This window comes from Asterias amurensis, chromosome 17, assembly GCF_032118995.1.
Source record: "Asterias amurensis chromosome 17, ASM3211899v1".
In the NCBI taxonomy this organism is placed as follows: Eukaryota; Metazoa; Echinodermata; class Asteroidea; order Forcipulatida; family Asteriidae; genus Asterias; species Asterias amurensis.
Genome location: NC_092664.1, coordinates 14,678,523 through 14,692,984, shown reverse-complemented (window position 1 = coordinate 14,692,984; position 14,462 = coordinate 14,678,523). Strand labels below are relative to the sequence as shown.

Genomic DNA, 14,462 nt, shown 5'->3' with positions numbered 1-14,462 from the left:
ATATTGTGCAAAAGTTTGGGTGGCAACTTTATAAATGAATATGGGGCATTATTGTTTTGTATTTTTTGAGCCGCAGTGAGACTATTGGGCCGGTAGTTGACCATCATGTCAGTGGCTAAACTTCCCGTATTATTATTAAAGTTTAGATTGCCCGCGCGTTATGCAATAAAAAAACACATAAATTGTTATCATACCCTTTCACAGCTTCTTTCGACTCTACTTCAGAAAGTGCAAGAATCCCATGGTTCATTGTGCGCCAGTAAAACTTTTTGTCACGTGACTAAACTTTGGTTGGAAACAACGCAAGCGCAGTAAGTCGTTCCAAATGCTACTAGTCTGGTTCCTTAACTCCACACATACAGACACGGCAAGGTTATTCAGTAACCAGACCTCTTCGTTAATTTCTTCGAAAACATATTTTTGACTGCATTATTTATGTTCCTTCTGCTCGTCAAAAAATCACCCCAAACTCTCATGTTTTGACGTTTGGAGAGTTTTCCCCAAAGCCCAACCGGAGCTTAGGTACTACAGGCATTTCACAGTCTTTTGTACCGAGGAGAAACTGTCAAAATAGAGTGAAAATTACGATGACAAACCAGGGAGGTCATTCTGGTCCGGGTCACGGTGGGGGAGCTGGCCACCACCACCACCACGCTCCTCACGCAACGCATGCCCAGGTTCTCGCACAACACATGAATCAGCACGTCGCGCTCAGCAATGAGGTGACAAAGTTCTTGAAGCTGAATTTGAAGATACCAAAAGGTACGTGGCAATCGCTTTTTAGCCTATAAATGTAATCGATTTAAATTTGTTTTTATTTATTTATGCAATATTTAGATTTTAGTGTTAGTCGGCCTACTTACTATTATACTAATACTATACTATCGTAGCGTCATACGTTATCGACCCTCATATGTTTTCGGTCCCCAACTTTGATTCCCATTTATCGCGAAATTGTGCAAGCTGCACCAGTGACAGAAGCTATGCAGTTAACTCACGGTCTGTATTTTCATCAGGCTTAATCATGCTGAGAATAAAGTTTCCTGTCGTTGGTTATGCTCAAACATTTATAAAATGATTGATTTTTGGTACTAATCACTAGTGCATTATTATGCCAACATTCAAATGAGTCAAAGAAACATCATCCAACCTCGAAAGTTCAAAAGCAAAATTACTATCTGCTAGATTGAGTTTCATTCTGCTTTAGTCACTAGATGGATCACGTGAGGTGGTTACTATTTGGGATTCTATGGTGTGCAAATGTGGGGAAAATGTTAAAATATTTTAAGTGAAAATGACAACAATTTTTTAAAATTTATTTACTGCATAACTGTTATAAATTCCGATAAACGTAATAAATATTAAGTCTACTATTTAAGAGAAAATATCAGAGATTGGTTTCTTATCTCCTGAAACCAAACATTACTGGTCTGAAATGGGGGAAAACGGATTGTTATGAGTGCATCAAGGGGGGGGGGGGTGTTTTACTTTCATGCCTTATGATATCTCTGGATTCTAATATAGTAGCCATAATGCCTTAGGACAAAAATGCAATTAAATTTGTTAAGTACTAATTGAATAATATTTTTGATTTATTTTGCACGCCATACTAGCTTCTGAATATTCAATAAAATACCAACCAATGTGTGAAAACATATGACGTTGCTCCAATGTCATGCATGCATAAGCACTGTTAATGGCGGACTGTCTCTCGCAACGTAAAATCAAAACTTTAAAAATTTCAACACACCATGAAGTGAAAGTGTTATTGTTAAAAAATTGGATAGATGATTTGAAAAAAAAATATTTAGTTTTTGATTGTGAACAATTTTCCTGTTATCCTACTGAAAACACATGACACCAGGATATATATTACTAAAGTTCTAAACATTAATTTAATTTAAAGTCACCTGGAAGTGGTATTTTTTCAAAATAAAGCTTTTGTCACTAATATATGTGTTTTGATGAGTGGAATGTGAATAAACAGTTAACTAAGCTTTTAAAAAATAAGTTCTTATGTTATTTACAAATTTAAGAGTAGACCCTGACCCGAGAGGGCATTGTTCGTGACGTCAATCGAGGCAGACTTTGCCTGTAATGCGTAGAGTAAACACTATTGCAAAGTACATGTACGGACCAAGTCGTTAGTTTGTACGTTTCAAAAAAAGATTTCTTTTGTTTTTTTCCGGCAATGCCGACCAGGTGTATTGCTGCTGAATGCAGAAAAACAATTTTTGAAACGTACCAACTCACGACTTGAACGTACATGTACTTTGCACGTGTGTTTACTATACGCATTGCAGGCAAAGTCTGCCTCGATTGACGTCACAAAAGGGGTAGGCGGAGTCAGCCCCCCAAACAAGTTATATATTTTTTAAACATATAAATCGTGACAAACAATTACTAAAAAAATTGTTTGATTGTTCGTAAGCATATACTGTTATGTTTGAAAGAAAAAAAAATTATATTTCCAGGTGACTTTAAATGTAATTTGTATTATTGTACTTGATGTAGCACTAGCTGACTAGCACTTAGCAGTACAGCTACAGAGTACAGGGTTGTTTTATGCATTCAATTTTTTAATTTGTTCGTTTGAAATTAAAGTTAAAGTAATCAAGGACAGGCTGACGGGTTTAATATTTTACTAATCGGATAACTTTCCGTATGGCGCCAGCCACATTTTCACTCATTTTTAATTTTACAAAAAAGGATAGGGCCTATCTCATTGACATTGATTGAGGTAAATTAGCTACTAAATTATATTTCATATCGAATAAAAAAGTAGTGGCGCCATACAGAAACTTTTCCTACTACACCAGACTAGTGTTCTATCAATACTTTATTTTCTTTAAAAAGTATGTTTCTCAATTGATTCGTTATTGAGTGTGTCTTAATCATTGAAGAAATCATAGTTTTTCTTAATGATTTCTTTTTAATTGTCGCACATGTAGCCCTTCCCTATGCTCCCGACCATATCCAGCAGCGCACCAGCACCACTTGTGTACCGGACACTGAATATGAATGGAACGAACAGTTCTCTAGACGTCAACATCATCTATCAAAGGGCTTCTTCACCCCACAGCAAGTCACCTATGAACCTATCGGCGATGTTGTGCTTGAGTCTCGCCATTTGGTCTTCAAAGTCTTTGCAGATTGTTTGCCCAAAAAAGTAATTGTGTCAAATAATTTTGATCACCAAACATACTGAACACAACATTTTTTAAATGCACTTTAAAAGCTACTAACTGCCGATGTCATTAATTTTAATGCGCCCTATAGGCCTTAAGCTATTAAAATGCTTTCAGGCACATTTTTGGCATATATTATGTAGTGTTTCTGAGGCTTTTGACTCATTAGAAAGAACTGTATGCACTGATGTATGGCTGTTGGCTACCCAATTGTCTGCCATTCAAGGGCAAACTAACTAGTACACTTAGTCTGGCAAGCCTTTCGCCTCAAGTCTGAAATGCTCCCTGCATAGTAACACATGGAAAACTGACACCCAAAGGTTATTACACACCTATGTTCCGACATTGATAAATTGTGGTCTAACCAACTGTGTGCATAGATCACGAAGGGATATTAGTGGTGGAGTATGGAGCAGTCATCCTCGCTGTCAAATGAATTTGGTCGATAAATGTTTTGATTATTATTGGTTTATTAAAAACATTCAAATATAGGCTAATTGTATTTAAAGCCATTGGACCCTTTCGGTAAACAGTATTGTCCTAGGCCCACACTTCGTGTATCACAACTTCTATCAAATAACAAACCTGTGGAAATTTGGGCTTAATCGGTCATCGGAGTCGGGAGAAAATAACGGGAAAACCCACCCTTGTATCCGCGCGTTTCGCCGTGTCATGACATGTGTTTAAAATAAATCCGTAATTCTTGTTAACGAGAATTGATATTGTTTGACTGTTTTCTCAAAAAGTAAAGCATTTCATGGAACAATATTTCAAGAGAAGTCTTTCACCATTACCTTCTGTAAACCCTGTAAATTATTTGTAAAACTGTGATTTTTTTTTTTTATTTTCTGTACTGAAAGGTTCCAATGGCTTTAAATACAAAAAAAAAAAAGGGAAAAAAAGGAAGAAATACAATTCTGCATCATTTAACATTGTGTATGCTCGGTAAATATTACATAAAACGTCAATTTTGAATAAATGGAATTTACATTAAACAAACTGTACACATTCTACAGGTTCATACAGCAGCTTTCTTTGTTGGAAATAACAAATTTGGATTCACACCACCAAAAACTGCTGATAAATCAGAGTTATCATCAAAGGTAATTTATTATTATAATTTTTTCAGTAATACCCCTTGCCCATAATAGTTTTTCTTTTCTTTTCTGGTTTGTATCCTATGCCTAGACCTGATATTTCATCTGCCTTTAAAGGCAGTGGACACTATTGGTAATTACTCAAATTAATTATCATCATAAAACCTTTCTTGGTTACAAGTAATGGGGAGAGGTTGATGGTATAAAACATTGTGAGAAACAGCTCCCTCTGAAGTGACGTAGTTTTCGAGAAAGAAGTAATTTTCCACGAATTTGATTTCGAGACCTCAAGTTTAGAATTTGAGGTCTCGAACTCAAGCATCAGAAAGCACACAACTTCGTGTGACAAGGGTGTTTTTTCTTTCACTATTATCTCGCAAATTCGACGACCGATTGAGCTCAAATTTTCACAGGTTTGTTATTTTATGCGTATGTTGAGATACACCAACTGTGAAGACTAGTCTTTGACAATTACCAATAGTGTCCACTGCTGTTAAAGACACTAGACACTATTGGTAATTTCTAATTGTCAAAGACCAGTATCCTCACTTGTTGTATGTATCTCAACATATGCATAAAATACATACCTGTGAAAATTTCAGCTCAATTGGTCGTCGAAGTTGCCAGATAACTATGAAAGAAAAAAACACCCTTGTCACACGAAGTTGTGTGCTTTCAGATGCTTGATTTCAAGACCTCAAATTCTAAATCTGAGGTCTCAAAATCAAGTTTGTGGGAAATTACTTCTTTCTCGAAAACTACGTCACTTCAGAAGACGTTTCTCACTATGTTTTTTACTATCATCCTCTCCCCATCACTCGTTACCAAGTTAGGTTTTATGCTAAAAATTATTTTGAGTAACTACAAAACGTGTACATTCCCTTTAGTATTGAGCTTATAACACCCCTTGCAAGTATTCTGCCTGCTCATTGGTTTAGAGTGCGTCACATAACATGTCTTAGTTTTGCTAGACGACGGCCGTGTGAAAGTGCGTCAGTTTGCCATGCGCTAGTCCGAAGACTAGCACACAGCGTGCAGTACCCAGACGTCCGTTGCGTGTACGAGGATGATAAATTATTAGTCTGTAATAACCATTTCAGATTGCACGACACTACATGCAGCACAGTAAAAGTGTTTGCAATCTGTATTCGCGTCAGTGCGTCAGTTTGCCATGCGCTAGTCCGAAGACTAGCACACAGCGTGCAGTACCCAGACGTCCGTTGCGTGTACGAGGATGATAAATTAATAGTCTGTAATAACCATTTCAGATTGCACGACACTACATGCAGCACAGTAAAAGTGTTTGCAATCTGTATTCGCGTCGTTCGTGGATTGTAGCATTCAGGTCTGTAACTTAATAATAATAGTACAGTATTTAGAAATGTTTGGGGTGTTATAAAACAAATATTGACTGCTTTTACTTGTGCAGGGGTTAAAAACTATGACTCCCTCGGTGATCCCCGTAGCGTTCTGTTTTCCCTCGGCTTCGCCTCGGGAACGCTCCCGGGGATCACCTCGGGACTCATAGTTTTAACCATAGCACTCGAAGAGGTCAATATTTGTATAATATTCCTTTGTTTCTTTCAGCCTCACACTCCTGCAGCAGGAGACAAATCACTGAGCGGGAGAGTATCCCAGTTGAATGAGGACGGAGTTTCCTCGGCAGGGTACACCTACATCAAGAAGTACCTCAAGGAATCGGAAAAGATCCTTGTGGCTGAGAGAGGAGGGCAAACATTTGAAAAATGTGTCCAGAAGTTTGAGGTAAGATTATTTGTTTTTTTATTACAAATCCAACGGCGCAAATAGCGCCATTAAATGAACTTGACAGTAGTCTTTTAATTATGGGTTTATGTTTCAACACACCTTTGTTTTGACACTGGCTATGTTTTGACAACCTTGCGGTATATTTTCCTAATCCTAACCCAACCTCTTAGCCTAGCTAATGAACAACATGTTGTTTTTTTCCGGGAAAAACGGGTTGTCAGAAAGTAGGGGCGATCAGAATATAGAGCATTTACCAATTCAATTCAATTAAATAAAACAATTATTTTAAGAATATTCAACATACAGACATACGACTTGATATTAACAAAAATTCCTTTTAAGACCTTAATTTGGGTTTTTTTTAGGGGGGGGGGGGGGGTTACTGATTTAAATGGTTAGATGCATCATTGTTTTAACAGGACCTGCAATAATTAAGGTACTAATTTCAAAACACTTTTGAAATCCACCTCTGCATTGTTTCCAGACTTTTGAATCTTTGAGTTGTTGGTGTAAAGCTCTAACATCATTGTACCGTACTTTTTTTTACAGGACGCTAAAAAGCAGAATGAAAACACCGGTACCCAGCAGCATACGGTAACCTTCCGCCCTCCTGCTAACCTGCCTCAGGGAGACGCCATCTTAGCACTCTCTTCGTCTCAGTACAGTCAAGCGAGGGCAGCAAGTGGGATGTCCACTGAGTCCATGAAGAGTGACTCAAGCCTGAAGACAAAGTCTAAAACCCAACTCATTGATGAGACTGATGATGAAGATGAACTTCTCAGGTGAATAAAAGTCCCACCACCATAAACTCCTCCCCCCCCCCAAAAAAAAAAAAAAAAAGAAGAAGAAAAAAAAAAAAGTTATAAATACAATTCTTATAACAATTCTCTTCACATTAATTTTTATTTCCAAACTTGAAAAATATCCAAAAGTACATTACTGGAGTAGAGCAAATATAACAATAAATAACACTAAGCAGGATAATTTAAAAGTGGGGCTTTTTTGATAAGCATAAACTTGTAATTGTTCAAAAACCTTTAACATTTAAAGAGTGAATGTGAATTAAATTAGGCTGTGCAATGGGTAGTGTCTCGGAATTAATAACCTCTGCAGGGGGAAACTTTACAATTGCCACATTTATGAGGTGAAGATGTTTTTTAACTCTATCTAAACACTATGAGGCTTGGTTCTCAATAAAAAGTATCGAAACGAAGTTGAGGAGCGATTCGAACCAGGCCTCTCCGTGTTTATATTAATTGTTGAAAATTTAATGTTTGAAGCTTTGCATTGTGTGAACAATAGGAATAAATTATAAATAGTAGTAAACTTCCGATACAACCATTCTCTTTTGAAGGAGTTATGGCTCTGAAAAGAGCAGTTTCTTTTGTTCCTGAAGACGAGCAGAGTATACTATTCGAAACGCTGAAAACCGGCTCTTTTCAGAGCCAACACTCCTTCAAAAGAGATTTATTACATGGTTGTACCCACAGGCTTAATTGCTACTATCTACTGTATTGTTAATTGACAAAAAATGATTCAGTGCACTTTTAATCCCATTCATCAATAAATTTTTCTGTTTAATGACAGACTGAATTTCCTCCGTAATTACAAAGCCATTACGGAGAAACTTCAAGCAGTCCATCGGGTGTTGAATGCGCTGCACAATATGAAGACTAAAGATCTAAGAACAAGGGTGCCCCTCTCCCATGAGATGGTCAAGTTCCTCTACCGCCATGTTCCCTATGAAAGACCCGCTTACAGGTATGGGCAGTGTTACTCTCTTCTCTAAAAATTAGGCGTAATGTTTCAATTTGAGTATATAGCATAGTCACATGTCAATTTAACAAAGCAATGTAATTATTATGCAATTCCTGTGTATAGTTTCTTTGTAGTTTCAGCATTAAGGCATTTTGATCTTTTTGGCTTTTAAATTTGTAATTTTTAATAACTAGTTTAATAGTAATTTTTCAGATCTTTTTTTTGTGTTTTTAGTATTTTTAATGGTTTGATTCAGGCAACAGCCGGTCTAGCCCAATTTATATAATTTTGATGTGGGTTTTAATTGGGTGATTTAATTCAAGTTTTGTTTTCTTATTGCTTTCCATTTTGCTGTAAAGTACTTTGAGGAATGTTTATTCATAATTGAGCTATTAATAAAGATTATTTATTATTATTATTACTATGATGTCTGTAGTCTCGATTGAACCTGGTATCTTGCAGAGTAGTTTAAAGCATTTAGGATGTAGAAAGTAAGGCCTGTCTTTGATGATGTTTCTTTTTCATTACTTCAGACTGGTCTGTGATTTTTCTTTTTCCCTGATTTTGGGATATATTCAATGAGATATTTCTTTCAACATTTTGATCAACTTGCTTCAAGATTGAAAATTTGTCCTGTCCCTCCCAGTTTGTAAAAAATTGAAGACATTCCTGCTTTCATTGCCTAGGTAGCAGCCAGTGTTTAGGTTCATCAGTTTCATTCTTTAGATATACCCTCAACTACCATTTTTTTATTTTACTTTTGGGAGAGACTTTTGATTTGTTCAGACCTGACAGCATGTGTATTTTAAAAGATTTGAGATATTTCATGAACGATTGTTCCCCCGATCTCTCCCCTAAAACTTTCAAGTTTCAGTAGTAAGTGCTCCTCTGTCATCAGTAACACTTTTTTTTTATTTGTAGTCGACTAGCAAGGACCACTGGACGGCAGATGTCAGTAGCCGCCCCAATGGGACTGATCCAATCCTCAGACACTGTCAGCTCAAGTGACTTATATCCCACTACTGCCACCAATATGAGCTCCAACAAGTGGACCTCCAAGTCCCACCTGAGCAACAAATCTAGTGTCATGTCAAAGCCAAATGAGTTGCCACCGCTGTCATCGACACCTGTGCAATGGAGAAAGTAAGAGCGAGTAGATATATATATATATTTTTCCTGGCCAGTGGAGAACTCTGTTTTTATTTCCATCAATCATTCAATAGTTACAACAGAAGGCACATAAACATACAGAAAGGTTTAAGATGACGTGCAAATGTTAAACACATGCAAACACACAACAAAATAGAAGGAAAAACTAAATGGAGTAGATATTTTCTTTATTCAAATCAATATCACTTTATTATTCCCAATCAGGAAATTTATTTTGGCCTTCCCATACAATTTTACAAAATTTACAATAAATAAAGTTTTGCCATTACACAGTATGAAATACACCACAAGCCACATATACATGTACTTCTCTATATAAAAATATGAAAACTGAAAGTATACATACACAAGATTGCTTTTCCCAAAATTTTGTACAAATTCTAATATGAAAAAGACCTTGTCGGTCTCTGTATTGCCTGAAAGAATCATCGCTGTGGAGACAAATGAGTAATGGCATAAAGCTTAGTGTTAATCCTTAGTAAAAGACATTTAATCCTTGAACTTTTATTGAGTTGATCACATAGAGGGTGAGTTTCATCTGACAGAATCATTCAAACTTTGTTCAGCATGAGAGAGATATAATGGAGACTGTGAAACATTGATTCATCAGCACAAGCTACTTTAATACACTACTTACTTTATTAGGGGGTTATAGTTTTTCGTCGCACTGAGACAAAGATTGTGCTGTAAATTGTTTTGCTCATTTTTCGGGAGCTGTAGCGCCTCAGTGGGTGGTGTTTGGGGGAGGCTTTCTGCTATCATTGTCCTCGGGCCCCCATGGGTTTGGTGTGATTCTGTGAAGTTGCTCTCTGTGCCAATTTCATTTTGGTGAGGGTTTTTTGTTCATTCTATGGTTTTTATTTTTAAATTGTTGTCCGTTCCTCTCATCGCTTCTGTGTTTTGTTGTGGGTGTAGTTTTATGTTTTCAATAGTCTGGTTTTGCTTGTGTTTTATTGTTTTCTTTTGTGTGATTTTTAAATGTTTCAGTGCAATCACCTTTTTATATTGTATGATTATACTTTTAACGTTAGCAGGGGTCTGGTTTTACACATCTTTTGATGACAGTTTTTATACTTTTGTTTTAACCTTGACAGCCCCTGTACAACTTGTAACTATTGTGCATGTCTAAAGGTTAAAAAAAAAAAAAAAAAAAAAAAAAAAAAACAGTCCTGGCAAAAACAATCTGGAAGTTCACGCCATGGCCTCTGTTGCCCTTGTCTTGGCCTTGATGCCCCTTCAAAACTTTCAAGTTGAAGGCATTCCTATGGAAGTGCACCTTTACAAAATGAAAATGGCCCTTGCCCTTTCCAAGATGAAATTCAAGGTCTGACTTTATTTGGGGTAATTAAACGGTAGTGTAAAAAGGGTTTTCCATAAAAAAGTAATTGATCGCACACGCAAAACGGTACAGCACAAACTTACATTTTGACAAATTTCTTTTTCTTGTGTACAATTTGTGAAAGAATTATGTGCATGTACTAAAATAAATATAGGTTTCTTTGACAAGAATACTTAACTAAGTTCAAACAATAAAACCCAATCAAATGAGCCAGTTATTCGTAACAATCCATAACGATCTGTCAAAATGAACCTAGTCAAATGAGCTTGCCCAGTTGAACCCAAATTTGCCTTGTTGTCAAGTGCCAAGAAAGTTAATGATCTTTGAACAAAATTAAATTAATAGAGTGAAATAACGTTATGGAAACTAACAAAAATTAAACAATGTCAATGGTGCCCTTTTCGTACTTCCAATCACTGATGATTATTTGTTTTTCTGTGGTAGATTTCGTCAGAATTTGCCCTCGTTGCATCACAAGCCGAGGCCATCGGACAAGGAACACAGACTGGAGACATGGGAAGACTTGTTAGCCGTCCCTACTAGCAATATGACTGGCAATCAACAGACACATAGATTCAGTGTCCAAGGTGAGCCTAATACTAATAGCTGTCTTTAGTCTGAAGTCATTGACTTTTGAGGTTGTGGGTGGTACTGAAAAGAATCGTTGGTTTCAACTCAACGTTTCGATCAGTATGTTCTGAATGTCTTCTGAACTTTTCTTAAGAAGACATTCAGATCATACTGATCGAAATTTTGAGTTGAAACATACTTTTTTTTTGAGAACCGGCCACCCCACCTCATTTAGACTAGTCATTACATGGTGTTCCCACAAACAATCCAATATTGTGTTTCCAACAAAACTTCCAAAAAATGTTTCCAAAACAAAATTTATAGAACACCTAATGTGAGGGCCTCAAGACGCTTTAGATGAACAAAACAGAAGTGCTAGCTCTACCTTAATTGTTTGTATCCATTTGAAAGGACTTGTAATTCATTCTATTATAGTTGGGTGACAATGGCATACACAAATTTTATGAACCCAATTCCAGAGTTGATAGATAAAACAAAAGTGCAATCCCCCACCTCACTCGAATTTTAAATAGAGCCTAACTGATTTTAACTTTTATCATTTTTCACTTTTGTTTGACCCGTTTTCATGTAATTGTTCTCGTCCTGTCAATATTTGTAATTTTTGTAACTTATGATAATTTATTTTTCTTTCTTGGTGTTCCTTGTTTTTATCGTAGGTCTTTTGTGGCCTTTTTTTGCAATTCTTTTTAATATATAAATATATATTTTTAGCGTAGTTATTTGTAATGTTTGTAATTCAAATGCAATTCGACTTTTTGCTGTGACTTTTGAAATGTTTTTAATAAACCAATAATAATAATAAAGTTAAAAAAATACTTTGTATAAATTGAATCTTCTGTTGTATAAACTAACTCGCAGGCCAAGGTCACATCACTCCACACTCATTTGGCTTCAATAAGTGGCCCAACTTTCAACATCGTCACCATCCTGACCCTCACCACCATCATTCTCACCACCCTCCTCACCATCACCACCATCAGACAACAAGTAGACAACCTTATTGGATGACTGCAGCAGTGTCAAGTGCAGAAAAAGGTAATCTCCAAGTCCAACATACATGTACAATGCTACCTTCTGTTCTGATTTGTTTGTGCAAAACCTAGTATATAACCATTTAGCCACTGGACCGCCTAGCCACCTAACTGCCTAAAGCAATACACTGTATTATGCGGTAGGAGGAAACCTCGCTATAGCTTTTGTTTGTAGAAAATAAGAAACATCAACATAAAACTAGGTAGTCAATAGTATGCCTACGCATTGGTGAACCCATCTAGTTATTTATAGATCATTATTAATTTTTCTCTTCATAGTTCACTTGAAGAAGCTAATGATGATGAAATAATTTAGCACTTACCCAACAAAACGCTTATTAGTAAACACAAAGGAAACTGTATTTATCATTCATGGTGATTTGTCGAAAACTTAAGCCTTCGCAAATAATCAGCATTGAGCCTGATAAAAACCTTGAAAAGCTATTGTATCCATTTTATCATTATACAAAAATAATCGCTATAAATATTACCGTATGGGTTTTTATTGTTCCCCAATGAGGACTTGTACAAATATTACCGAAAGGGTCAAAAATTGTGCGTTTAATAATAAATAATAAGCCTTGGCTATCTTTAAACAATTTGAACTACGATTTCAGTAGAGTTACTGCAAGAATCTTGAAAAAAAAAAAAAAAATTATTTCGGCAAACTCGGTGCAGGGACTAGAGGGATAAAGCGATTAACTTAAAAATGGGCACAAAAATAAGACCTAGCATCTTTGAAATGTGTTGGTACTTTTTGTAAATCAAGTTTGGGGCCATAAAATGAATCCCTACTCACTGTGGATGAACATGTAATATATAATTTACCTGTAGAAGTTTTAGCTTAATCTGTCGTCAAGTTTTTGAGGAGAAAAAGTGAAAATCACAGAGCAATGTTTTCATGAGAGGATGATTGTTTGAGTGAAATTGCTTTACTCATTTCTAAAAAAAAGTAAAGCACCTCAGCAAGTGATATTTTGAGGGAAGCTTTCTACCATCACTGTCTTCAAACCTTGTTAGTTTGATGTAAAAGCCATTGGACCCTTTCGGTTCAGAAAAAAAAATAAAAGTTCACAGATTTACAAATAACTAACAGGGTTTACAGAAGGCAATGGCGAAAGACTTCTCTTGAAATATTATTCCATGAAATGCTTTACTTTTTGAGAAAACAGCAAAACAATATAAATTCTCGTTAACGAGAATTACGGATTTATTTTAAACACATGTCATGACACGGCGAAACGCGCGGAAACAAGGGTGGGTTTTTCCGTTGTTTTCTCCCGACTCCGATGACCGATTGAGCCTAAATTTTCACAGGTTTGTTATTTGATATAGAAGTTGTGGTACACAAAGTGTGGGCCTTGGACAACACTGTTTACCGAAAGGGTCCAATGGCTTTGATCTGCGAATGTTTTTTTTTTGTGTCCTACCAAGAGTACCCACCAAACTCTTTAAAGCCATTGGACACTTTCAGTAAACAGTATTGTCCAAGGCCCATACTTTGTGTATCACAACATATAAATTAAAAATTTGGTGAAAAATAAGGCTCAATTGGTCATCGGAGTCGGGAGAAAATAACGGGAAAACCAACCCTTGTTTCCGTACGTTTCGCCGTGTCATGACATGTGTTTAAATAAATCCGGAATTCTAAATATCAGGAATTTATATTGTTTTAATGTGTTCTCAAAAAGTAAAGCATTTCACGGAATAATATTTCAAGAGAAGTCTTTCACCATTACCTTCTGTAAAACCTGTAAGTTATTTTTTAAATCTGTGAACTTTTAATTGGTTTCTGTTCCGAAAGTGTCCAATGGCTTTAAAAGGATTGTGGTACTTTTTGTAACACAAAACACCGTGTCCACAGATATACATTAAACTTACACAGTTTGAAGATAATGATATTAGTATATTAGGCTGCTCTTAAAATATTGCTTGCTGGGGTGCTGTAGTTTTTGAAAAATTAGTAAAACAATCTCACGAAATTATGTTTTACATGCTAAAACAGTTTTTGTCTCACTGAAACGACAATTCTTTTAGCTTTCTACCATCATTATCTTCAAACTGTGAAAGTTTAATACAAATCTGTGGACATTAGTAATGGACATTGCGTTTTTTGTCCTAAAACAATCACTCGGACCCATTGAACAAACTCTATAAAAATGCATTATTGAGATGTTGACCCTCCTCTCTAAAACACAGTGAAGAGGACGGCTCAGTCGTCAGGCAGCAGTTCCCAGATGGAGTCTCAAGATCCAGAGAGGACATTAGAGACACTTAAAGAGAACTTCCAAGAGGTGCAAAAAAAGATGGCTAGAGAGGCAGTCACAGATGTAGAGAGGATGGAGAGGTAAAGGAATACACACATTAGAAACGCCCTCACATCTTTTAAAGACACTGGACACTATTAGTAATTGTCAAAGACCAGTCTTCTCACTTAGTATATCTCAACATATGCATAAAATAACTAACCTGTGAAAACTTGAGCTCAATTGGTCGTCGAAGTTGCTAGATAATAATGAAA

At 36.2% G+C, this 14,462-nt stretch overlaps 1 protein-coding gene across 1 annotated transcript in view; it reads left to right on the top strand.

The window, feature by feature from the left end:
• Positions 1–399: 399 nt before the first annotated feature.
• The window catches only part of LOC139949584 (uncharacterized), a 25,207-nt gene continuing 11,144 nt past the window's right edge, over positions 400–14,462 (top strand). Inside the window, exons 1-10 of the mRNA XM_071947988.1 lie at positions 400–762; positions 2,952–3,169; positions 4,205–4,291; positions 5,873–6,049; positions 6,602–6,834; positions 7,640–7,813; positions 8,732–8,953; positions 10,764–10,906; positions 11,769–11,945; positions 14,141–14,288. Of these exons, the coding sequence (XP_071804089.1) occupies positions 588–762; positions 2,952–3,169; positions 4,205–4,291; positions 5,873–6,049; positions 6,602–6,834; positions 7,640–7,813; positions 8,732–8,953; positions 10,764–10,906; positions 11,769–11,945; positions 14,141–14,288 (1,754 nt within the window). The 5' untranslated portion in view covers positions 400–587. The remainder of the gene's footprint in view (positions 763–2,951; positions 3,170–4,204; positions 4,292–5,872; positions 6,050–6,601; positions 6,835–7,639; positions 7,814–8,731; positions 8,954–10,763; positions 10,907–11,768; positions 11,946–14,140; positions 14,289–14,462) is intronic.